Source organism: Diuraphis noxia, unplaced genomic scaffold (assembly GCF_037042655.1).
Source record: "Diuraphis noxia isolate RWA-SAM2 unplaced genomic scaffold, SU_Dnox_SAM2 contig0001, whole genome shotgun sequence".
NCBI classification, from domain to species: Eukaryota; Metazoa; Arthropoda; class Insecta; order Hemiptera; family Aphididae; genus Diuraphis; species Diuraphis noxia.
This window is the reverse complement of record NW_028301711.1, coordinates 69172192-69199271: the sequence shown is the minus strand read 5'-3', so window position 1 is coordinate 69199271 and position 27080 is coordinate 69172192. Positions and strand designations below refer to the sequence as shown.

The 27080-nt window shown below is 32.7% G+C and overlaps 4 protein-coding genes and 2 pseudogenes across 5 annotated transcripts in view; 2 read left to right on the top strand and 4 right to left on the bottom strand.

Annotated features, from left to right (window-relative positions):
• Nucleotides 1–27080, bottom strand: part of LOC107169051 (pseudouridylate synthase RPUSD2-like) — a 530147-nt gene that overhangs the window by 181471 nt on the left and 321596 nt on the right. The window lies entirely within an intron of this gene.
• Nucleotides 1713–2258, bottom strand: LOC149061463 (uncharacterized). The gene is made up of 4 exons (XM_089217240.1): nt 2166–2258; nt 2035–2106; nt 1920–1977; nt 1713–1855 (listed from the first exon to the last, which is right to left on the bottom strand). The coding sequence occupies exons 1-4, from the start codon at nt 2256–2258 to the stop codon at nt 1713–1715; spliced, it is 366 nt and encodes a 121-aa protein (XP_089073366.1).
• LOC149061462 (uncharacterized) lies at nt 4052–9008 on the top strand (annotated as a pseudogene).
• LOC149061461 (uncharacterized) lies at nt 11301–12979 on the top strand. Its single transcript, XM_089217238.1, has 2 exons — nt 11301–12212; nt 12270–12979. Exons 1-2 carry the CDS (start codon nt 12122–12124, stop codon nt 12977–12979), a joined length of 801 nt encoding a protein of 266 aa, XP_089073364.1. The 5' UTR covers nt 11301–12121.
• LOC149061460 (uncharacterized) lies at nt 15547–16375 on the bottom strand. The gene is made up of 2 exons (XM_089217239.1): nt 15740–16375; nt 15547–15676 (listed from the first exon to the last, which is right to left on the bottom strand). The coding sequence occupies exons 1-2, from the start codon at nt 16343–16345 to the stop codon at nt 15593–15595; spliced, it is 690 nt and encodes a 229-aa protein (XP_089073365.1). The 5' UTR covers nt 16346–16375; the 3' UTR covers nt 15547–15592.
• On the bottom strand, nt 16533–17848 carry LOC149061459 (uncharacterized; annotated as a pseudogene).

Sequence of the window (27080 nt, the reverse complement as noted above, 5' to 3'; positions counted from 1 at the left end):
ATGTCACCCTCTAGTATTATATCCCAAAATCTTTTAGCAGAAAACTTTTCGTGGTTAAGTCCATGTTTAATGGACTTTTCATTAAAAATGAAAACAAAAAAAACCAATAAATTACTTTGTATACTTAACTTATATGGACATTAAACATACTAAAAAGATACAAATATAATATGTATGTTGTATGCACCTTAAACAAGGTCAATGGTAGTGCCAGTCGATATTATCCCGTCGGTTTGTCGAAATAGTTTTAAGTTATATCGCAAATAATGTTATGTCCAACAATCGCACTCTGATATGCCCTTGAAATACTGAAGTACGATATAATAACTATGACAAACACACAAAGGCGATATCAATTATTTATAATGAGTTGGTGTTTTTTTTTTTTAATTATTTAAATTATACTCAAATACAAATTTTTAATGAAGGTAATACATTTATGCCAATATATTAAAATTATTATAAAACGATAACTATATAATATGCAAATTATTTATTTAAAATTTCATATAGGTACTTTACGTGAAATTTTCACCAATCTGTTATAACATGAACAAGTTTTTGAAAATTTGATTGTTAAAATATTATACTATTAACAATGAAGATTAGTAAATCCAATCAGAGAATGAACATATAACAACTAACAGAACTTAGGAGCTCTGAATTAGTACTATGAATAAATATATAATATATAGGAAATGTGAAGGCAAATTTCATTACCAATAACAATAGTATAAATACAGTATATGTACAATAATGGGAGCATACTACTTGCGTTCGAAAACACACATTTTTATTTTATTTTTATTAATTTTAATTTTACGATTCTTATTTTTTACATTTTGGCATAATAAAAAAATTCATGTATTCAATTCAAATAGTGAGATTTACTATATAATATAGTTTATGAACTATCGATTTTCATAACACGATTCTATCGACTTAAGTGATTTTAGTAGTAAATATCGATAGTAATTATATAGCCGACTTGTGTCCCTAAAACGAGATGTAAGTTACTGGTCAAATTTACTACCTGTAAAATATACCATTTTTTGGGACGCAAGTAACATGCAGCCACAATAATAACAAAACGTAAATATTGAGTTAAGTACCTTACGAAAAGAAGGAGAAAAAAGGTTATATAATATAATAATATAAATACATATTTTCTTAATAATAATAAGTAGGGTAAAAAAGCCACTACTGGAACCACCGCCACCGCCACCACCACCACCGCCACCGCCACCGCCACCGCCACCGCCACCGCCACCGCCACCGCCACCGCCACCGCCACCGCCACCGCCACCGCCACCACATCCCACCGCCACCACATCCCACCGCCACCACATCCCACCGCTCCTTGCCCAGCCTTAGGTGCCGCCGTCGGTACACCGCTCCCCGCCCCGCCACCACATCAAACCGCCACCACATCCCACCGCCACCACATCCCACCGCTCCCTGCCCCGCCATAGGTGCCGCCGTCATCCGACGAAGATTTATAAATACGTATATATTTTTTATTTTTTATTTATTTTTTTTTTTTTGAGAAAGAAAAGGTACAATATTTGTTTAAGGCAAAAGGTTACAAAAATATATAATATAATATATTTTTCTAATGTAAAATTGATAGATTAATAAATCATGTTATATATATATGTATAGTTTTTTTATTATAATGAATTTTTTATTTAACAATTAATATATAATAGGTGTTAGGTATTAGATTCAATACAAGCTTTTAGTAGTAATTTTTCATCATTTGCGTATTCTTCACCCCAGACAAATCTTTCCAGTGCTTCAAGACAAATATCATCAGCCTCTTCACAGCCCCAAAAGTCGATATCATTTTGTTTATCTATGATAATAGTACATATTTTGTATACTCAATGCATAAAACAATAATAAAATGAACATAATACCGTTTGTTTGTTGTTGGCCAACAGAATCGTCAGATTTATGCCTAGCGTCGTTTCTAACCTAAAACAGCATAATATAAAGTTGGTAAGTACTACAATAATATTTTGTCATACTAACTTCGGCAACAGAAATATTGTCTTCCTGGCTTAATAAATGTTCATAAAACACACGTCTCGGTGTATTTGATAGCTAAAAAATATACATAGATTTATATAGATATATAATATCGTATGTATAAATAAACTTGCCATTTCATCAAACTCTCCATTCGCTAAAAAGTCAATGAAGCCCGCTGAAACGTTAGGTGTGTTTATATCGGATGCTTGACTGTTGTACGACATTTTAAAAAAAATCTTGGAAACGTTGAAATTTTTTAATGTGTATAAAAAATTATTAGGCACATGAAAAGTATTCACGATGAACGCAAATGATGCATATACTCAGTACCGTGGATTCGATTAACATGACTGTAGTGACCATGTTTGTCTACATTATTTTATTACACGGGGTGTGTGTGTGGGTGGGTGTGTGTGTGTGTGTGTGTGTGTGTGTGTGTGTGTGTGTGTGTGGGTGACACAAAGTCCATGCCGGCATTGTGTGCAGGCATTTGTGACTTTGTGTGGGTGACAGTATGCCACCGAGATGTTTTCACACACTCAAAATTGCAATTCGACACGTTCACCATGTAGACAAAGAAGCTGCTATCATTTTTTTTTTTTAATATCCAACACTTAAAATCCCTCCCATTTCAATATGAATTAAAAATAATGAAACATTATCTTATTAAATCAGTATAAGTCGTAATTTGTACTAAAAAGGTTTTGTGTTATTAAAAGATGTTTAATTTCAAAGTGATATTTTTAAATTTTTTCATAAATACACTAAGATTCGATCGTCGCAATCGTCCTCAAAATGAATTCAATATTCCTTTCTTATTTCAGCCGTAAGTTTAATATTATCATTGTTATTATTATAACTATTATTTCATTAACCATATTTGATGTTTAGTATTGAACCAATCATACCGCCACCACCAATCGATTTAGACCATGTTTTCTGGATGATAGAGCAGATTATAGCCGACGCTAATGCCCAAACAGAAAATACACAACAACAACATTTTTTTATTTCGTGAGTTTTATATTATTATAATATTTTTTTTTTTTTCTAACATCTAAATTATTTATAGTAGTGACGACGAAGAAATGTCAGAAGTGTTTTCTCCAAACATATCATCGGATGAAGATTTGTAATAATAAATGATATTTTAATGAATTTTTTTATTTTTTCAAATATTATATAATACAAGTTAAAAAAAAAAAAAAACTTAATCTACGGCTTGATTTATATTTCTCTTTTGATATGATTGCCTTTGGTCTGTAGACATCAGGATAAAACTACTCCGGTAAGGCTGATGCTCTTAACCATCCCCTTGCCAGCTGTTCAGTTGCATTAAGTGTCAGTTGGGCTACAAAACACGGCTTTCTTGTTGGTATAGCGTCACTGATTGTCGCCGGATCGATGTGCAGCAAATAGTCTGTCAATACATCTAATTTGGTATTCTTGGGTATTGGCATTAAAGTTCCGAGAGCTCCACAAATTTCACATGCCTGTAGTAATACTTTACCCCGTATTTCATTTATTTTTGTATTAATTACTTCTTGTATGTTGTCCTTTATGTGCAATAAACGAGATACATTTTCTTCACTCAGCTGAATACACTGGTCATCGAGTATGCATTTAATTGAAAAATAGTTGGATACACGGCATTTGACTACCGACACGACCTTGTTTTCGTCTGAACGAAGATACTTTGACTCCATGAACGTTTTCTTCTCGAGAACAGGTATAAGCGATTCAAAAAATTCGGTACTCATTTTCACGCGTTGAGAATTTACGTTAATATGAACAACACAATTCATTAAAGAGGCTGGATCGATCCCTATATTTAAAAACACGTTGTCATCCAAGAAAAAGGTTGAACAGTCAATAAGTTGATTAGACATTATGAAACACTGGAGGTTATAAGCACCAATTCTGAGAGACAAGGCTACACTGAGATTTATAATAAGTACCTATTACGTTTCATGAAAAATTAAAACACTATTAAGCATTTTTTTTTTTTTTTTTTTTTTTCTGGTAATACGAGAATGCTGACATATTTTTTTTTTTCTCTCTCTTCGTTATATACGGGTATTGTACAGTATCACTGATTTAGTACTGTTTTCACAGTGATATCGCTCTGGTGTGTTTATTGAAATAATAATTCAAAATGTTTAAATGTGATCAATGTGTTTCTGTTTTCTCGCGGAAAGATGCTTTGTTCAGGCATATAAAGTACCATAGTAGTACTAAACAATTTACGTGTACTATTTGTCTAAATAATTTTACTAGAAACGATTCTCTCCAACGACACATGAAAAGTATTCACGGTGAGTAAATTTTATACAATATTAGGATTCTATCGGTGAAAATATTATTTTTATCACTATGCTTATATTATTTTCAACCGCTCGCGAGCGTGTGTGTGTGTGCGCGCGCTCGCGCGCTATATTCCAACCATATAACACTGATTTTTATTTTTCACTTAATAAATTAATACTCGTATAATAAAATATGCTATCCGAGCGTTAAAAGGGGTTTAGTATATACAACCCTACGTACATGATAGTAGTATTTAATTCGCGTTTGAAATAACAGTATTGTTCCATTTTAGGTATTTTAAACAGTAATGCACAGACTATTACAACTACAGCTACAAGTAATGCACAGCCAATTACAACTTCAGCTACAACTACAAGTATGATTTATATACATATTTATAGTTAAATAATTTACATAATTTATATTTTACAGATGATACAACCTTTGAAGATGATGACGATTTTTGTATTGCAGTGTTAGATGAGACCGAAAAAAATGGATTGAGTGAAAGTATGTATATTATATCAAATGTTTTGATCTTATACTAAATTAAAATTTTTAACATAGATGATAACAACGGGTTTGATGACGGCAACGATGATGTATGTCTTGAAGCGTTGGACAGGGCCGAAAAAAGTGGCTTATTTGAAAGTACGATACATATTATAATTTTATGACAATATTTATTTGTTTGTTTTTTCAGATCGGTCTAGAATGATTGAAATATCTGATAATATTTACGTCGAGGATATACCACCTGGCTCCTCGAACCAATGTATGTATGTATAATATTATCTTTAGTTATATGACCCGTTTATTCAATTAATTATTTTAGGTACACCCAGGCGAAATCATAAGCGTCCAGTGCCTGAACAATCCAGATACGATGGTATTTATAGTTATAACTTTTTAGTTTTAATATTATACTTATATATTTTTTTTTTTTTTTTTATGTAGTTAATAATTCCGAAACATCGACCTACAATATAAGAACAAAACGTCGTAGATTATTAGAAGTTTTACAAGGCGGTTTTAATTTAATCAATTCTTCTTTAAACGATATATGCAGAGAATATTATACAAAAAATTTCGACACCCAATTATTAAATTATAAAACATTTTTAAATAACACTAAACCACATTTAATCCAGTTAATTAACAGTTTTGACGGCGAAATAAAATACAACCTGAAATTGGAAGCGACATACCACAATCCTAAAATTCCCGAATCTGATGAAAACAGGGCTTTCAAAACTGCGGCAAAAGAATTTTTTCTGGCTAATGATATTCACAAACAAATAGAACAAGATTATAATAAATTACTGGAGGAACAGGAAGTGTATAAGTCAAAAGGCAGTGGACTTACACTTAAATCTATTGATGGGCTGCTAGTAGGTGTCTATAAATATATTCCGTTAAGAGGGTCGTCATACATACAACTTCCGAATGACATAAAATTAAAAAAGTGTGTGATTAATTGTCAAAACAGCGATGACATGTGTTTCAAATATTCAATTCTATCTAGACATGTCAATCAACACATTGCTCATAGAGTAGGAAAACATTACGACGATCTCGAAAACCTCTACGATTTTTCTCATTTAATTTATCCGGTAAACTATAAAGACATAAAGAAACAATTTGAAAAATTCAATCCGACAGTTTCAGTTAATGTTTACGGATTAAAAAACGGATCCCGAACAATACAGAACAAACATGCATCAAATAAACCTGATATGACTATCGTATATCCCCTTAAAACATCTACGGAAAAAGATAACCACTACGATTTGCTATTAATATCTAATAACACGAAACATCACTTCTGTTTGATAACCAATTTTTCGAGACTTATTAATAATCAAATGACGTCAAACAAACATTATTCGGAGTATTGCAAAAGATGTTTATCTAAATTTAACAACACACCAGCAAAAACCGCTATTGAGGGCCTGCGTTACCACAAGCAATTCTGCGGGGATCATGAATCAATTTCGCCGATTATGCCAACACCTAACACAAAAGTCAAGTTTGATAAAGTGGAACATACTCAGTTCCACCCGTTCATAATATTCGCTGATTTTGAAAGTATACTAGAAAAAAATAATGCTAATGCAGGTCCTAACACTAAGCTTATTCAAAACCATAATTGTATGAGTTATTGTATACATGTAGTATCAAATAACGTTCCTGAAGCGCTGTTGAAAAAATTTAAAATACCTAGGAAACCTATTGTTTATAGAGGAAATGAAAATACGAGTTACGATTCGATAGCTCTGCGATTCGTGAAAGATGTAACCGAAATTGCAAATCGAATTGATATGCTTTTATGTACAAATATAAGTATTAAGATGACAGCGGAAGACATTTTAAAACACTCTAAAGCAACAAAATGTCAGGTGTGCGATAAATCGTTTGTTTTAAACGATGTCACTAAAGTTGAAGATCATTGTCACTTAACTGGGAAGTTTAGGTGTACATTGTGCAGTTCGTGCAACCTTAAACTGAAGCGTCCGGACTTTGTGGCATGCGTGTTTCATAATTTATCAAATTACGATGCACATTTTATCGTTCGACAACTTTGGTTTGACAATAAAAAAATTTCAGTTATCCCCAACAGCGAGGAGAAGTATATTTCATTCACAAAACATATTAATAACCGGTTTAGTATTAGATTTATAGATTCGTTGAGGTTTATGAGCTCGAGTTTGTCCAGCTTGGCAAATGATTTAGTTGCGGCAGGTCAAGACAAATTTAATGAAACGTCGAAAGTATTCACAAAAGATGAATTACCATTAACAACGCGAAAAGGTTGTTTTCCTTATGAATATTTGAGCGATTGGGGCAAACTAAACGAAACATCTCTTCCGGCCAAACATACATTTTATTCCTCGCTTCAGGATGAGCACATTCCAGACGAAGATTATGAACATGCACTTAAAGTATGGGATAAATTTAAGTGTAAAAATCTGGGTGAATACAGTGACTTGTATTTAAAAATTGACACCCTCATACTGGCAGATGTGTTTCAAAATTTTAGAAATTTATGTTTTAAAATTTACGGCCTCGACCCGGCTTATTATTACACTGCCCCTGGGTTTTCTTTTGCATGTATGTTAAAACATACTAAAGTCGAGATTGAGTTAATATCTGATTATACGATGTTGCTCGCGGTGGAGAAAGGAATCAGGGGTGGAATGACGCAGGCTAGCAAACGATATTCAAAGGCTAATCATCCTGACGCAACCAGTTACGATTCCAATAAAGAACATAATTACATTATATACATTGATGCATGCAATTTGTACGGGTGGTCTATGAAGAAAAAATTACCTTTAAATAATTTTAAATGGTATGAAGGCGACGTTAATTCGGCGTTATCATTGTTAGTACAACTGGATGAAAATTCAAATATGGGTTTGATCTACGATGTTGATGTGTCATATCCCGATACTTTGCACGATGAGCACAATGATTTACCTTATTTACCGGAAAGAACAAAACCTGATGGCAGCAATGTTACAAAATTATTTGCGACGTTCCACGTCAAGAAACATTATGTTGTTCATTATATGGCACTCAAACAGTCAATTTCGGCGGGACTAGTAGTGGATAAGGTACACAGAGTCGTACAATTTAATCAAACTGCTTGGCTTGCACCGTATATAGATAAGAACACAGAAATGAGAAAAAATGCAAAAAATAAATTCGAGGAAAATTTTTTTAAGCATATGAATAATGCCGTAAGTTAAGATAGAACTAATTATTATTATTATTATTAATATGTAATGATTTATTTATTTATTTTTACAGATATTTGGAAAAACGATGGAATCTAAACGCAATCGCAAAAAAATTGAACTCGTCACTGACGCCTTGAGGATGCAAAAACTTGTTAACAAACCTACGTTTAAGGACGTCACAATATATAGTGAAAATTTGTGTGCAGTACACCTGAAGAACATGGAAATAACATTTGACAAACCTATTGCATGCGGGATGGCTATATTAGATATTTCAAAAACTCTAATGTACGACTTCCATTATAATGTCATGAAAAAACATTACAAGAATAATATTTCTTTAATGTACATGGACACAGGTATTTTTATTCTTTGTATATAAATACTAAATATTCAATTACATTATTAATTTTTTCAGACTCATTCGTATATGATGTTGTAACAAACGATTATTACAATGACCTCGCATCCAATCCCGATATATTACATCGCATGGACACGTCGAATTTACCAAAACATCACCCATGCTATCGAGAAGAAAGAAAAAAGGTTCCCGGGATGTTCACCGATGAAGTTGAAGGGGAATTCATTGATGAGTTTGTAGCTCTTAGAGCTAAATCGTATGCCTTTTCAGTGTCTGGTTTAGAGACAATCAAAGCCAAGGGTGTCAAAGAACATGTAATTAAAAATAACTTGACGTTAGAAGACCATAAGAAATGCCTGTTTAATGAAATCGGTCAAGATCCATTCAGAGAAATGTATTCTATACGATCATATAAACATAGAATCCATACTATCTTATCTAAAAAGCTAGCACTGAATTCTTATGACGACAAACGGTATGTGCTCGAAGATGGAATTAACACATTAGCTCATGGTCATTACAGAATCGAGTGACTTGAGCTATATAATATATATCATTAAATAATAATTTAATTATATGTTTTACTCAATATGATGAAGAGCCTACAACAAATAAAAACACGGAGTCTTCATTATATATTTTTTTTCTTTATTTATAAACTTGCAATTTTAATCAATTGAAAATATGTATATAATATATATATATATAGTGTAATTTTACAATGTAGAAAAAAAAAATTATAATCTTAAAAATTATTAACATACCATTTTTTTAATGCAAATACTTTATACAATGTACATTGTTTTGGATTGAAATCCTTATGAAAAATACAGCATGGTAGTGTTTCTCCGTTCAATTGACAAATCCGTGGACATTCCAAATTTTCAAAGTTGAATACTGTGGCATGTGGCATAAACTCGTTGATAATCTGTTGTTTTTGAGAGCCCTTAACGTAAATTCTATCGAATTTTAACGATTGAAATATTTTCTGTATTTCTCCATACTCTACATCACCATATTCCAACGTTAAACCGTGATATAAACGCTTCAGCCAACTGTTTACGCTTCGACTTTTTGCATCTTGTTTTAAAGATGTATGTTTAAATATCCAGTGTTGGTTGGACCATGTTTCAGTATCTACTATAGACATTTCTTTGATAAAGTACTTGTTGTTGACTCCGAGAATGCACTGAACGTCCAAGATAGCCGACGACATGGTGTGACATAAAATGGAATTTTTTAAATAATAATAATTCGTTGTACCGAACGGATTGACTTCTGAACAACCACTGAAACTATTTTTTAACATCGTCCTTATGTATCCATGAATTATGGGAATTGGCAAATCCCACCCACTTGACATATATCTGGTCCCCCTTCTTTCGTACAATTTTTTCAATTAAATAATCATTTGGATAATTGGTTTTAGATAATTCTTCGGTGTAAAAACAGCCGGCTATTGGGCCATCATTATAATCGTGTAACTGATAAGTTGGTGGTATTGTTTTATTTATTTTTACTATTGTAAATATTTCTGTTGACCAATTGGGTAAATACCCTTTTGTGAAAACTCCTTTGTGAATGCTTATTCGAACTTTATCGCCGACATGAAATTTTACTTTTCTATTAGTGATTGTACGTTGTTTCAAAGTAACTAGTGAAGGATTTTCGTCTGCCTGCAATGGTGTCATCCCAATCGTTCTGTGTTTCGCATTGTTGTAATTATTGATTAGGTCAGGTAAAATTGATATCCATTCTTGTGAACCCAGAGCAGTAAATTCTCTATACATGTTTGTTTTTAAAGTTCGATTAAACCTTTCCACAAAACAGGCTTTTGTCGTGGAATATGTGCTATACTTTTTTATATTATGCTTAGTCATTAACATGTCAAACTTTGAATTATAAAATTCTTTGCCATTATCTACCTGCAACAGTTTGGGCGACCTATCTACAAGTATTGTAGACATGGCTTTGGTCACTTCACACCCTGTTTTTGTTTTCAATGGTACGGCCCAGGCGAATTTCGTAAAACAATCAATCACACAGAGAATATAATTATATCCTTTGTTTTTCTTTGAAAGTGGAATCATCTCGACCAAGTCAGCCTGCCACAAATCGTTTTTTCCATACACATTTACTCTTCGCCTCGTATAATTTTTCCTAGCCGGTCTGTGAAGTTCGATAGCTATGTTGCGTTTATACATTTGGTATTTTCCTTGTTATACCAGATTCGTACAGTTCTTCAAAAATAGATAATATTTCGTTTGAAACCCCAGTGTTTCCAGCAGATTGAGAGGCTAAAAGAAGTCGCAACCTATCAACCAGCTCATTTGGGTCATTCCAATATACTAAATCATGTGTTTGTAATTTCACACCCATTCCCGATGGAAATAGCTTGCGAATAATTTGCGTATATTTTGTACCACCTTTCTTAATTTTTGCACCGTCCTGTGTCAAATGTGCTGAAGTTTGTATTAGTATTTCTTTATATGTATTTAAATCATTATCAGTATATTGCATTGGATATCTGAAACATAATAACTCAACAAGTCCAGGCGTTAGCTGATAAGACGTATCTTTGATAATTATTGCGTTGTTTTTGAATTTTACTTCTTCTTGACCTAACTTGCTTTTTCCATTAGAATATTTTTTTGGACCATATATTTTATCTTTTTCCTCTTCTTCTAATGTACGAAAAATTTCAGACTGGCTATCGGATGCAATATATGGGGTACCTTCAGCTATAATTTCATTATTACCGGCTTCGGAATTTTGTAATTTGTCCAACGGTTCGATTATTGGTTTAAATGTTTGCGTTACATAAGATTGAATATCAGCTTCACCTCTTTTCAATGCTTCAAATTTACGTTTAATGTTTTTCTTGGCAATAACTAATTCGTTCAACACTGCACTTCTGTCTTCCATGGTTGAGAATGAACTACATTGTTTTATACAACGACAAATGTGTCGAAACCGTGTCGATACCGTCCGTTGTCACGTTCACAGTCTTTACTTATCACGACGAAATTAAATCTCCCCCTACTCCAACACAAAGTACAAAACTCTTTAAATTCAGAATAGTTCATATCACCCGAACAGTGTTCCATATAAACGTGTTTTAAATTAGTCTCGTCTTGCTTGAATAATATAATCATGTTGCTATTATCTCGAATAAGTTGTTTGGGTATGCGAGCGAATGATTGTGCTAGATAGAACACGTCGATATTGTTGTGTCTACAACGCGTGTAGTAAGAACGTACGATATTTTGATTTTCACATAAAATATCGTCAAATATAAAAACAGAATCTGGTAATGCTTTTTCTGGTGGGATAACCTCGTCGTTTTCGTGAAAAGTGAATAACTGAACGCCCTCTACATCTTTTAAAATTTCACAAAGCATTTTATATTTAGGTTGATCGAGTGTTTTCGAATATATATAAACGTTGTGAAAACGTATACCATTGATGTTAGTCAATAAAGCATAAATCAAATTTGTCTTGCCGCATCCGGAAGGCCCGACAACTAAAGCACGACAAGTATTCGGTAAAAGCTTCCCATGCCTCGATTGGAGACTCGTAGGCGGGTCGACATTTTCCACTGTGAGTTTTATTTCTTGATCTACAAACTTCATTATAAATACTTGGGTAATCTCTGTAATCTAATCATTACACGATGTCACCCGTTCGAAGAAACAACAAGAATAAAGGCGGAGGTATCGTGAACACTCTTATAAACAAATTACCATTTGAACTTCATTTACCGGGTAATTATAAACCATACAACACACATAACATTCAATATAATCGACTCATAATTTTAGGTTATCAGTACTGCGGCCCAGGTACAAAATTGAAAAAACGATTAGATCGCGGCGATAAAGGTATCAACCCCCTAGACTCGTTGTGTAAAGAACACGATATCGCTTATGATCACAGCAACTCTTTGACTGATCGTCAAAAAGCAGATTATATATTAGAAAACCAGGCTTGGAATAGATTCAAGTCAAAAGACTCTAATTTAAAAGAAAAGGCAGCAGCGTGGTTGGTCACTACTGGCATGAAGGCAAAACGAAAAATGGGTGCTGGATGTGGATTCAACGCAGCAGTCAAGGCAGCTAAAAATGTATTAAAAAAAAATATGAAAGAAAAAAACATGATGAAATTAACAAAAAAATGTTTTGTGGCAGCTAAAAAAATATTTCTTAAAAACAGCAAGAAAGCTCGGGTACCTCGTGTTATACCTTTACCGAAAACTGGAGGAATGTTACCACTGATACCAATTTTTGCCGGTTTATCCGCACTCGGAGCGCTGACGGGGGGTATTGCTAACGTCGTAAAGACCGTTAGCGAATTCAATAGAAATGAACCTACACATTTGGGCAGAGGTTTATACCTCGCCCCTAATAAAGGTGGCTCGTATAAGATCGAGAAAGGTAAAGGACTATATCTCTCTTCACAAGGAGGTAGTTCGTATAAAAGAAAGGGAGTCCATAAATCTGTGAAGAAAACCGTAAAAAGGAAAAAAAACTAATTACTACGTTACCCAAAAGAGCTTTGTACGATTATGAAATTATAAAACACGCGCACATAATGAAAATACCTCATTTCATCGGAGTGTTTTCCAGAGATAGGTTACCTAAACGTCCTAAGCATAAAGAATCGGCTGTTATCAATTTGGACGTTGAAAAAAGTACCGGAACTCATTGGGTAGCGTATAAGAAAATCGGAAAACAAGTAGAATATTACGACAGTTTTGGAAATCTACCACCACCACTGGAACTACAATCGTACCTCAGCGGATGTAAAATACAATATAATTACACTAGGCATCAACGTTATAACACATATAATTGTGGTCATTTGTGTTTGAAATTTTTATCATGTACACGATAACATTAAACGGTAATTCCAGCGAAATGTCTTGTGATATTTTCCCGCCGTTAGAAGTACAAAATACCTCTCAGCTGTGCCTTTTAAGCCTGCAAACACATAATTCTATACCAAACGTAGAACCGGATTGCAATACAATAGGTTTTCACGATTCACTCGGAAAATGTGTGACTGTGACTATACCTACGGGATCGTACGAAATAATTAACTTGGAGTCGATGATTCAAAAACTATTACCGAATCATGTTACTTTGTTTCAACTCAAAGCCGATGGTAGCACATTGAAATGCTCGATGACTTGTAGTCATGATGTTGATTTCACTATTGAACATAATATATCGAAAATATTAGGGTTTGAGAATAAAGTTTATTCCGCCAAGACACTACACGAATCTGAACGGATAGTCAACATAATGAAAGTTAACTGTATAAAAATAGATTGCAATCTAATTTCTGGTTCATTCAGTAATGGTATACCGAGCCAGACTATACACGAGTTTTTCCCTTCTTCGCCGCCTGGACATAAAATCATAGAAGTCCCAAAACATCTAGTTTTCTACCGGCTTAATTCTTCGTCTATAAGTAAAGTGAATATAGTACTAAGAGATCAAGATAATAATTTGATCAATTTAAGAGGGGAGCCAATCACAGTTCGTATACAAATTAAACATTAAAATGGCTATTAAGTTCAACAGCTATATAAAAAGAAATGCTATCAAGAGTCGCTACAGTTCTACTAACAAGATTAATACGTCGAGACGTACGCCGATTGTAAAGAAACTAACAAAGAACAATCTATCATTTCTACGGTCTTTAAAAGTTCTATAATCATGGATGACATGTATTTGGACGTGGCCGGCGGATATGAAGATGAATGCAAAATAACTCAAATGCAGTACCACTCTTTCCTCCCCTATTCTTCAACAGCTTTATCCAATAACGACGAAATTAGAATATCCATTCAAAATATGGACGCTTACACTCTCCCCTGCGAGAGCTATCTCTATATTGAAGGTAAATTAAATATACCAGCAGATATTGCATCATATTCGAACGAAATTAATGCGAACGAAATTAATTTTACAAATAATGGTTTGGCGTTTTTGTTTTCTGAAATCCGGTATGAAATTAACGGTGTTGAAATACAAAAATTAAAATCTCCTGGAATATCATCGAGTCTTAAAGGGTTTTGCTCACACACACCGAATGAATTGAACAATCTAAAAAATGCTGCTTGGGACGTAGAAATGAATGTCAGTGAAAATAAAAATTTCACGTTAAATAACAAATTTGCTGGTTGTATCCCGCTCAAACACTTGTTAGGATTTTGTGAAGATTATAAAAAAATACTACTCAACTGCAACCAACAAATCATTTTAAACAGATCGTCTACGGACTCTGATGCGTTGTACGTTTCCGAGACCACTGCGAATGACAATAAAGAAAAACTCAAAAAAGTAGTGATTGAGCTGAGTAAAATTATTTGGAAGATGCCGGTTATCAGGGTGAGTGACAAAGAAAAAATAAAACTATTAAAAGTATTAGACTCTCGTAAACAACTCTCGTGTGCGTTCAGAAATTGGGACTTGTGCGAATATCCGGTTCTCCCTCAGAACACTTCTCATTCGTGGACGGTTAAATCGAGCAGTTTGCTCGAGAAACCCAGATTTGCATTAATTGGCTTTCAAACAGATCGAAAAAATAATTTATTTAATCCGTCTGGACGATTCGATCACTGTTACCTGAAAAACCTTAAAATACATCTAAATTCTGAAGTGTATCCATACGAAGATTTCCGTTCAGATTTCACAAACAACGTTACGGCCATTTTATATAAAGCATATACAGATTTCCAAAAATCATACTACGATAGAGAATATAGTGAGCCTCTACTGTCAAAAACCATTTTTGAACAATACGTACCAATCATAGTCGTAGATTTATCACGACAAAACGACAACGTAAAATCGTCGACTGTTGATTTACGCATCGAGTTCGAAACAGGCAAAGCCATTCCAGCGAAGACTGCAGCTTATTGTCTCATTTTACACGATCAAATTATAACTTATAACCCTTTTAATGGTGATGTAAGGAAATTGTAAATAGTTTGTAAATAAAAATACTTATTTTTAAACATCAAGTTGTTTTTTATTATCATCGACCAAAGCCACAATAAAAATGTGAGTTTAAAATATTACATTTTTTTTTTTTTTTATTTATGTACCAAAGTCACAATAAAATATTACATAATTAATTATTTTCCAAAACTCAATCTACGGCTTGCTATTTCCCTTTCACGTGCTACGAATGCTCTTGTCTTAGGTCTGCTGACTTCAGGCTAAAAAAAAAAAAAATGTTTTTGTTTAGTATAAAATAATATGCAAAAATATGTTTGTATTACCTCAATTTTTGCCGAATAAGATAACCAGCCTCTTGCTAATTGTTTGAGTGCTTTGATTTTCAAATCTGCTATTAAGCAAGTACCTGCGACTGGAATACATTCTTTCAGTTTCCTAACTTCGATGCGGTTCAAATAATCTTCAACATCGGTTATGGCTGTATCTTTAGATAACGGCATTTCCTTTCCGAGAAACATTGAAATCTTACATGCCTGATCCAATGCAGTGGGCCGTGTGTACATTGTTTTCATCTGGATAACTTCTTCAATGGCACCACTTAACTGTAAGATCCTTGCAACATTCCCTTTTGTCAACTGCACATTCTGGTCTTGAAGCAAACATTTGATTGACAGTATGTTGTTGCCGTTGCATTCTTCGATTGACATCAATTTAAACTCCTCTAACAGTAAATGTGATGGTAGTGAAAAATTGATGTCTTTAAGTAATACATTAAGCGATTCATATAAGTCCACACTCATTTTTACACATTGCATGTTACTTGTAATACATACAACACAATTTAACAAAAAATCCGGATCTAGACCTATATTTATAAAAATATTATCGTCCACGAAAAAAGTCGAACAGTCGATAAGTTGACTAGCCATTATGATGGATCAAACGCACAAATTGTCACTTCTTGAAGAGCGGGTTACGACTGACTTGTCCTATGCTCGTGTCACACGTTTTATGCAGTGCTGCCGTGTGGAGCGGGGATTAATCCCTACTCTATCCTTTATGGTGGGGATATGTATAACGAAATGAATAACACACATGTTATGATATAAAGAATATTTATTATCATCATTAATAAGATATTATTAAATAAAAAATTAATTTCGTATTCCTCTGAGTTGATTGAGACTTGTCGTCTGTTTAGTCAAACAAAGATGGTGGGGATGGTGAAAATCTGTTAAAGTAAGTCGGCCCATCGTTCTCGTCAACAGCCTGTAATAAAAATTTATCAATATCCGTTTATCAAGTAAATAATGTGTGTATTACCATAGGTTTGATTTTCCGAATTGGTGCCCTCGTTGGTAAACTCGAACGTGTTGAAAAGTATTCTCGAAACCCCCTGTCCTCGTCAGCACCCTAAAAATAAAATAACGGTTAACTCGAGAAAAATATTTTTTTTTTTAATTTTTAAATTACCCGTGACTGTGATAAATCGTTTTCGTCATGTATAATCGACGGTGACAAAATTGAGTATCTTGGTGGCGATATGTCAACGTTAAAAGCTTCCGTTTTATTCTGTAATAAAAATAAGTAATCATGATACGAAAATTTTAACTATCGAAATATTTAAATAAATTTTCATACATTTATAGAGTTATTCAGCTTTTCCATCCATTTGATTGCCAGCTGTTCAGTTGCGAGTAATTTTATCTGATGTATGAAACTCTGTTTGTTTTTCGGTATATGGCTTGTGATTAATTCGGCATGAATTCCTTTTGTTATTGAAACTACTTCTTCAAGTTTCGCTGATTTATCAACATTAAAATCGGTTTTAAGGTAGTCGGTTATTTGATCGATTTGATTTAAAATAATAGGTCGTGTGATGGCGATTTTCATTGTTATGGTTTCAAGAATTGTGCTCTCTAAATCTTGAATTGTCATAAGATCTCTTCGATTTAATATAGTTCTACATCCGTCTATTTTTTTAGACTCCATGACCAAAACATGCTCTCCCTTATATACCATACTCGTGAGCAATACAAATTCATCTTCCAAAAAAATAATTTTTTTATAACGAACAGTAGTATCCAGAATGTAAGATAAAACATGGCCCATCACTGAGTAATACGCCTCAAGAAGTCTGGAGAAATATTTACATAGCGCGACGGTGTAATTATTTGCACGACGATATTGAACTCATCTTTTGAATCGAAACCAACGTTTAAAAATTTACGGTTTTCAAAATCGATTGTAAAATTAGTGCAATCGATAAGTTCAGTCGGAGATGTAGGCGCAACATATTTGTACATCCGATTCATTTCACTGATTGATCCACCCATAATAACACTGTTATAAAACTCGCGACTTGACACTGTTAAAACAAAACTAAGACTGAATGTTCATACACTGAATTATTAACTAATTGTTTCGAGTATGGTGAGGATAATAACTTATAGTGGGGAAACGGTTCTGTAGTGGGAGACTATATCAAGTATACCTAATATGAGTGTTTTATATATGTATACCGTGGGTTAGGTCACGTCCGACGGCGGCACCTATGGCGGGGCAGGGAGCGGTGGGATGTGGTGGCGGTGGGATGTGGTGGCGGTGTGATGTGGTGGCGGGGCGGGGAGCGGTGTACCGACGGCGGCACCTATGGCTGGGCAAGGAGCGGTGGGATGTGGTGGCGGTGTGATGTGGTGGCGGGGCGGGGAGCGGTGTACCGACGGCGGCACCTATGGCTTGTCAAATGTCAAGGTGCGGTGGGATGTGGTGGCGGTGGGATGTGGTGGCGGTGGCGGTGGCGGTGGCGGTGGCGGTGGCGGTGGCGGTGGGATGTGGTGGCGGTGGCGGTGGCGGTGGCGGTGGGATGTGGTGGCGGTGGCGGTGGCGGTGGGATGTGGTGGCGGTGGGATGTGGTGGCGGTTTGATGTGGTGGCGGGGCGGGGAGCGGTGTACCGACGGCGGCACCTAAGGCTGGGCAAGGAGCGGTGGGATGTGGTGGCGGTGGGATGTGGTGGCGGTGGGATGTGGTGGCGGTGGCGGTGGCGGTGGCGGTGGCGGTGGCGGTGGCGGTGGCGGTGGCGGTGGCGGTGGTGGTGGTGGCGGTGGCGGTGGTTCCAGTAGTGGCTTTTTTACCCTACTATAATAAAAAAAAAAAAATGAAGTGGTAGAACGAATTGTGTAAACAGATCGACTGTGTCAATGCATGCAGGTCACAACGTGATTAATTAAATTATATACTTTTTTTTTTAATAAGTATAGAAAAAATAAAAATAGACAATCAAATATTAAAATAGGTACGTGTTCGAATGAAAATCTTATCCATCCAGTACTCGAATTACATCTATATTTACACTATTTTGAAAGTAAATTTTATTTCAGATTTTACTCTGATTATGTATTTTATAACGATAATGATAATTTTTATTATTTTTATTGTGTCTAGTATAATAATTTATATATTGTTTATTACTTGTAAAAATAACAAAAAAAAATAAAAGTAAAATATAATTTATATGATTCTGAGATTATATACTATTCAAGGCTTAAAAATAAAAATAATTTATTTTGTCGAAAATCGAAAAATTATTGTAACAATCACCGTTTATCCTAATCGATTTTCTTAATATTTAAGGAAAGTTTTGAGAATTTATAATTTTCATCTCCAAAATTTCTAACTAGTTTCCAACTAGAAAATATGTTAAATTAAAAATCAAAGCATTATTCCATGAAAAAGTAAAGTAGTTGACATCTATAATATTTGACACCCTATATAAGTACCAACCAGATCAAATTATTTAGTACCAGAAACCACCCTCATGAAAATTTTACGAAATTTAACTCTTACTAATACAAAACGACTTGATGACACACATTCACACATAATTGTAATATCAAAAGCATTCATAGTTTTTCTTTGAATTAAAAAAGAAAAATAATAATAACATCAAAACGAGAAGACGTATTATTATCTATCAGGATTCAGAAATAAACTATGAAATTTTTCTTTTTTCAGTACACCGTGGTAGTGCGTGATATTAATATTTTTGTTGAGTCAGCGTGCGCCGTGCATATATCGGGATGAAGCGTGAATTTCAGGGAGGGGGTGACCTTAGAAAAGAATATGGCGGCGGAAAAAAAGATAATGACGACGGTCGTATAACGTAATAATAATATTATATTAATATATTATTGTATTATGTTATATTGTCTCAAAGGTTGGTATGAGAAAGGAGGGAGAAGAAACAATTTGACCAGATGTGCTGTCATAACGAGCCGTTGACTGCAGTTGATCGTTTGAAGTGACAAGGATTTTTCTTATCCTGAATATTAATGTTGAAATCAAGCGCAATCATCAAAAAAGACGTAAAGATAACTTAAAAATAATAATAAAATAAAATCTTGCAAATAATTTTGACAGGTCTCGTAAATTTATAAAAAATAATGTCACACTGCACATACAGGGTGCATGTCAAGCCCGCTAAACCATATTATTTCCATTAATTCAAATATAGTATTTATTATACTGTCTTGTGCTATTTTTACAAATTATTAATGTTTATTTATTAATATTAATGATTGTCCAGTTTTCAATCCACCATAGACCCCATATCTTATAAATACCCATTACCCATGGACCTTTTATCCTCAGAACACAAAGCTAAATAAACTCGAAAACTACTCATACAAGTTTTGATTCTGAAATGTCAAATTTTTCAGAAAAGTTATCCGCTGAGTAGCTATTATAGTTGAAAAAAGGTTACTTGTTTAAAAAAAAAAGAAGTTTGGATCTCCACAAGACACTATTTATGCAGTACAAAATCTCTCAAGAATTTTTTCTTTAAAACGGTATTTAAGCATATTTAAAAATTCTAAAAATCAGATTTTAAAGAACTGAAAGAAAGTGTGAGCGTACTTGGTGTATCACTCTGTATATACGATGTAAGATAGTGTTGCGCTCCGCCATTAAGATTGGCGAATCACATTAGGTTCCTACGCCAACAAAGGTATATGTGCCCGTTTCATCTCAACACTTGGCAGTTGACTGGCAGGAATTATGAATTATATATAAGTACGTTTGTTTCTCCATAAACGACTCATCCGTTATGTCTAATGACAATTTGCGTATATTAATGAACACTAATGTTTTATTGTACATGGAATCCGTTGACGGTATATTTGAGAATGCATTTTTGGCACTTATTTCCCCGACCATTGCTAATCGGTTACCAAAATCACTAGGCTAGATAATTATGCATTGTTTCGGAGTATAGGACCAATTGTATTGTATTATAGTGTTGAAAAACAGTCTCAGGACCTCACGACGCAATGGTACCAAAGACGTGTATGGAAATGGAACATTTTCAAGTGTAACGTTGGAAAACAATATTGAAAATTCAACGTTAGATTGGCGAAATAAAATAGCTGGAATATTGAACGTGAACAATATTAAAAACCAGAATCCACGTTCAATCTAGGTTCATTCTGATGATTGTATAACAATAAATATTATTTACTGTCTGGGCCATACTACCCGTAAAATCGACTTATTTAATTTCAATATGGATATCATGATTATTATGTTCACGTACACGGGCGGTGGTCTGAATGGCTTAAATTTTGAATAATATTATATCATAATAATAAATGCAGGAAATATCAAAAATACCCGATGATTCTAAGATATGTTTCATCAATACAAAAATAATTATAATAATAGTATATAATATTTACGCAATTATTTAAAACTGTAAATATTGTAAAAAGACTCATTATTGAAACAATCAAACCAATTGAATACAATAATATTATAAAAATATCCAAATTAAAATTTTCAGATTTAAATAAATTAAATGGACAGTTGACATAATATTACGTCAATTTGCACTGAATAAATGATTGGAAAATTTATTTAAGTTCAAAAATTGTGGTAGATTATCCGTTCCCTTTTCAATCAACATTTCCACTATGACTAGTGCATAAAATAATTAATAATTTACTACGATAATATAATATTTATGTGTTAATCGTAATCGTGTTTTAATTGAAAATACAATTTAGGTTTTAATATTTAAGTGCATTGTAGGTCACCGGTTGGAAACCGGGTCATGTGGCTGCATCGTTTTCAGGACAGTTCACGCTATCTGGAAGGAAAAGCCACTGCACGGGCATGGCAGAAACCAACGGGTGCAGCCCACTATAAATTCTGCCGAAAACACACGCACGTGGACCAAAAACCTAGCCGACTTAAAACCCTACAGTACCCTCCCTACACTCAATGGTCTATGTTGCAGTGGGTCAACTAAAAAAAAAAAAAAAATGTTATTATATTTTTTTAGTTCACATGATAAGACGGCGTTTCGGGTAGGTGATTTAGGTACACCACAGTCACGAGTCTATTATTTCCGGTGCCTATGTCAATAAAAATAATTATACGATAATAATAGGTAGGTACAATATTAGAAAAATATTTTTTTAAATAATTTCACTAACTTGATGACAATCACGTCATGGCATTTAGTATAATTTACCTATAAGTATTAGTATGATATTATTATGAGCATAAATAATTTATCATCAAAACTGGCTAGTGGTTACTTCGTAGAACTCCCGCTATAATATGGTAAATGCAGTATAGGTATTTATGGAAACATAAATTATTTTTGGTAAAACCTTGTCATCAGAAGTTCATATACGAATAAATATTAAAATTGTTATAATATATTATATTAGTTCCTACACCGTGTTAAAATGTAAAATGCCTGTAGGTAGGTACATAATTTTTTCTACATATACAATCAGACACATTTTCTTCGAATTCAATTAGCTTCAGACAATAATATTGATGTTACGATAATTGCTGTTGGTAAAATACAACTGTTAAAAAAAAAAAAACACATATATTTAAAAATTAAAATATTTATAGACGAAAGAAATGTTTGGGAAATAATACCAAATATGGTTAGGTACTTCCTATATTTTTATACATATATTTTTTTTTCATTTTAGATAAATCGGGAAGAAAATTATTCTAATGTTGTGTTTGTGTAGACACTACTGTAATCATTTATATTATAACGTGGCTCACTAAACATGAACAATTTTTACTCGTACAGGAATAATAGTACCATCTTTTCATTTATGGTTTCACCGTGGCAGAGTACAAATTTACATTTATATTTACTCTTATTGTTTATCGCTTTCTATACGATAATATAGTTGACTGGATACGCTTTGAAGTCTTGCGTCAGGTCCAACGCTCTACTTTACTGAAAAACAATTTCGTCAATTTTAAGTCCGCTACAAAATACATTACACCGATCCAAGACAAAACGAATTATTCCTACCTTGTTGAAACGGTTTCACTTCAGCATAAGCAATGTGTACTTCAGCGATAATTTTTTTTTATGTTAATGACATAAAATTGAAATAATTAAAATATTATCACGTGCACTCCACGTGTCTTGTCGTCGTTTAAATGCAGTTTCGTTTTAACTAAAAATGCCTATTGAGAAATTCTTCGCAGCTTATATATTATGTAAAAATATGTTTGTTGTCGCCGATTTTATTACAGCTTTTGGCTTGATTGTTTTTAATTTTGAAAAACATAATATTCGGTTGTCACTAACATAATATTATGATAGCAACAGCAATAAAATAAACTATTATTGATGACCTGTTTACGAATAAGCGTTATATTATACGATTGAGAAGTTAATAGTTTATTTTATAGTAATATCATAGTTTCTCGTCGTGAAACTCGGCGGTGTGTATTCGCTTGGAAACTAAATTCAGACTGACTCGTTGAATATAACAGATATATCTACCATCTACCTATATTTGGATACAAGTTTTGACCAACGATACTGATAGATCGTTGTAAGACTCTCAATAACTCATGTCATAGTTCAACTTTCTCGATGGAAGACAAGTGGAATTCAGGTGTTTACACCGAATTAATGAAACGACAGCCATCAGTATGATTAAATAACATTCAGATGCATATTGAGATTATTTGATACGAACCAAATTTTTAAGTGTTCAACAAAATACGAAATCATATTTCAATTGAAAATTTCATTACTACTTTAATTTTTAAATAGTAAAAACGATAAGATCAAAATACTGTGCCAGAGTTCGAAATAATCGACAATCGTGACGACACTCTGCAGTAATAAGTGCGTTACATTTCAACAACGGTATTAATAATAATTTACCTACATAGCATATATAAATAGGTACATAAAATATTGATATACATTTATAAAATAAAAAAGCAGGTAAGTGGGTATCGCTCTGCTGTACATTGGGGGTGGGATGGACCTCTGACTAAGGTAGGTTAAATTTGAATGCAATGATAGGTATCATTGTATACGAAAAACGATTCTGAACGTAGACGGTTTATCTGTCTAGGATATATTATAGATTATTAAAAATTTTCAAATCTTTGATTTTAAAAGAAAATTTTTTATGAATTTCTAGCTTAAAATAATTTTCGAATTTTCGTGATTTTTATGTATTTTGTCAAAATTCAAACATTGAATGCTTTTAAAAAAAAATTATTCATATATTATATTTCTTTTATTTTTCAACTGCTATTGTAAAAATATGATAGGAGCCTTGTATTAAATTTTCAAATCTTAGATTTAAAAAGAAAAACTTTTATGAATTTCTGCTAGGATAATTTGAAAATTGCCGTAATTTTTACGTATTAAGTCTATATTTGAACTTCAAATGCTAATTAAAAAAAATTGATTGTGCCTATGTATTTTTATAATTTTTCAATTACTATAAGAATAACTTACGAGGAACTTTGTATTACATTTTTAAGTATTTTCATAGGGCCAAAACAATTTTATCAACACTTCTAAAAAAAATTTTCAGAAAAATTGAAAATTTCAGTTGTCTATAAATATCTCAAAAAAAGTCAAAATATTTTGAAAATAAAATCATGTTAAGAAAATGCCAATCTTAATAACTCATGCAATTTTCATGTATCTACGACTTATACTTTTTGAATAATAACAAATATTTAAAATCGTTTGAGGATAAATCGTTATCGTTACGCTATTTCGTAAAAATTTAAAATTCAAACGCACTTAAAATTTTTCCTATAATGATGTTTCGAGTTTTCTCTATAGCTACTTGAAAAAAAACTAATGGAAAACTTAGTGTTGTATTTTTAATCCTTAGTTATAAACGCAAAAAATTTTATGATTTTTATACTTCAAAATTACTTGCAAATTTTGAAGTTTTTGACAAATTTCGTAAAAATTTGAACTATAAACGCTTATAAAAAAAAAATGTGAATAACAGTTTTAATTTTTTTAGCTACAATAAGAACTACTCATAAGAAACCTTGTATTAAATTTTCAAGTTTTTTGGTCATTTAAAACATTTTTACCGACACTTCAAAAAAAAATTGAAAATTTCAGTGGTCTATAAATAACTCGAAAAAAATCAAAATTAAACTGTGTATAGATATCACTAACATAAGCATTTGGTGAAAATTTCAAGTATTTATAGTGATTAGTTGTTGAATTACAACCATATAAAAAAATCGATTTGGTCGAAAACTTATTTTGCGTAAAAATTCCCGTTTTTCTGTCATTTTTTTTTTTGTTTTTCTCGACTTTTTTGAAAATTGTTGGAAAATGTTTACTTTTAACCTCTATAATGCACCAAGGATATTCACTTTTACATCGGAAACCACCCCCAAAGTTTGAAATTGAAGCATTATTTTGACTAGTTATGCTGTACACAGACACAAAAACAAAACAAAACCAAAAAAAAACACACATCATTGTAAAATCGATACATTCATCACTTCGTTCAGAATCTAAAAATAATGACGATCTTGCAAGCCTCGTTATTATTTTTCATCAGATGCGTCTCATATTTTTTTTAGCCATGTAATGGTCGTATTCAAAGACTATACACAAATCTTAAAAATACTATTTTTGATTTTATTTTGTGTTTGAGAATATTTTATTTTACCATCAGGTATTTTTTATCGTAGTTAAAATATTTATGTCACTGTTTAATTTAATGGTTTGCAATTCTAGTATTTTTGCAATATAGTCACCGAAACTAATTAAAATGTCACAAGGTATTCTATTATTATGTTTTCGTCACTGACGTCAGTGCTCTGTTTCTTATCGAATACAACATTAGGCCTGTTTGTTGGAAATATTTTGTCATACCAATTAATTATTTTGGCATCGTTACATTATAGCTGAAGTGTTTGTTTGTCAGCCATTTTTACCGCAATTATTATGTTATCGTACGCCTTGATGACGGATAAACAACGCTCGGTTGACCGCACTGTTAAAAATCATAAAAACCATGACGACGGATAAACAACGCTCGGTAGACCACACTGTTAAAAATCATAAAAACCACGACGACGGTGCAATATCGGATCCGTGCGTTAAACTGCAGTTTTTGCACACACTACACCGAAAAACAGAACGGTTTTAAAGAATTGTTAATAATACATACATTGACTAATGGCTGCGTGTGATTGGTGAGGCGAAAAGTTGTCACCAGACCGATGCGATCGCCGTAATATTCTCGTCGGCGCCATACAGTAATTTATAAATCATCGTGAGACGTCGGTGCCACCGTTCAATTTTCCTGACCGTGTCTTGAAAAAGGTTTCAAAATTCCATAGCGGTGCAATGACGATAGTACATACGTAATGATAATATATGCCATTATGAATAATATTATGTGTAGTTCTCAAACGCGGTTTTCCGAAAAGGAACTACATAGCACTTGCATTTACTTACGATTCATAACTTATGAGTTATGACTAGATGCAGGATGTTGATGACTTTAGATTTTATTTTTCATTGATCCAATAAATCGTAATCTTAGCTAAAAGTTCATTTCATTGCTCCCTTGATACAGTATCTAATAATTTTAATTTGCATTTGTTTTGCATTTTTAGCTTAAGGGGCTTTTTTCAACGCAATTTAGGATTTTTTTTTAGTTTTGTTTGTATAGGACATTTTTTGAAAATTTTAGATTTGTTGGTTTTTGTTATTAATATTTTTTTTTCTATTCTACTTTTCGATTTATTTTAATAATTTCATAGATTTTTTTCTGTAAATTTATACTAAAATTTTAATGTTAAATTTTGTCTTTAGGTTTCACAATTAATATTTTAAAATTTACCTTATCTTATAAATTATTATGTCATCTGATATAGATTGTATATTTCGACTTAAATAAATAAATGAAAACAAATTTTAAAATTTTAAATTACTCTGATACTCATTACCAAATATTTAATTTATATCGTTAATAATTATTAATTTGTTTAGCAAAATTGTTCATAGCCTTTAGGGATTTTTTTACTTTTTAAAGGCATTTTCTATATTATTTAGATCATTTTCATTATATCCCTATTTATAATTAAAACATTTTTTACATAGACATATTCAAATGTCTATGATTCTTTTATTACACCAGTGTGTATTTCCTACCTGGTACCTGGTACCTGTGTAACTTTAAATCGCAGTCAAAACGAATAGAGATATCTTACGATCTGTAGATATTAGCGAATCACACAATAATAACTTGATATATATATATATAAAGTACTTTTCTAAATCAATTTATCGTAACAATAAAACATTATATTAAGAGTGAACGGTTTTT

Bases quoted from the DNA above. Each gene is read 5' to 3' on its own strand.
- LOC149061463 (XM_089217240.1), bottom strand. From the start codon at position 2,258: ATGTCGTACAACAGTCAAGCATCCGATATAAACACACCTAACGTTTCA. The intron at 2,107-2,165 runs GCAAGTTTATTT...TATATTTTTTAG, and splicing joins ATGGAGAGTTTGATGAAATG to CTATCAAATACACCGAGACG. The intron at 1,856-1,919 runs GTATTATGTTCA...CTATTATCATAG, and splicing joins TGGCCAACAACAAACAAACG to ATAAACAAAATGATATCGAC.
- LOC149061461 (XM_089217238.1), top strand. From the start codon at position 12,122: ATGTCACCCGTTCGAAGAAACAACAAGAATAAAGGCGGAGGTATCGTG. The intron at 12,213-12,269 runs GTAATTATAAAC...TCATAATTTTAG, and splicing joins ATTTGAACTTCATTTACCGG to GTTATCAGTACTGCGGCCCA.
- LOC149061460 (XM_089217239.1), bottom strand. From the start codon at position 16,345: ATGGCTAGTCAACTTATCGACTGTTCGACTTTTTTCGTGGACGATAAT. The intron at 15,677-15,739 runs GTAATACAAACA...TTTTTTTTTTAG, and splicing joins CTTATTCGGCAAAAATTGAG to CCTGAAGTCAGCAGACCTAA.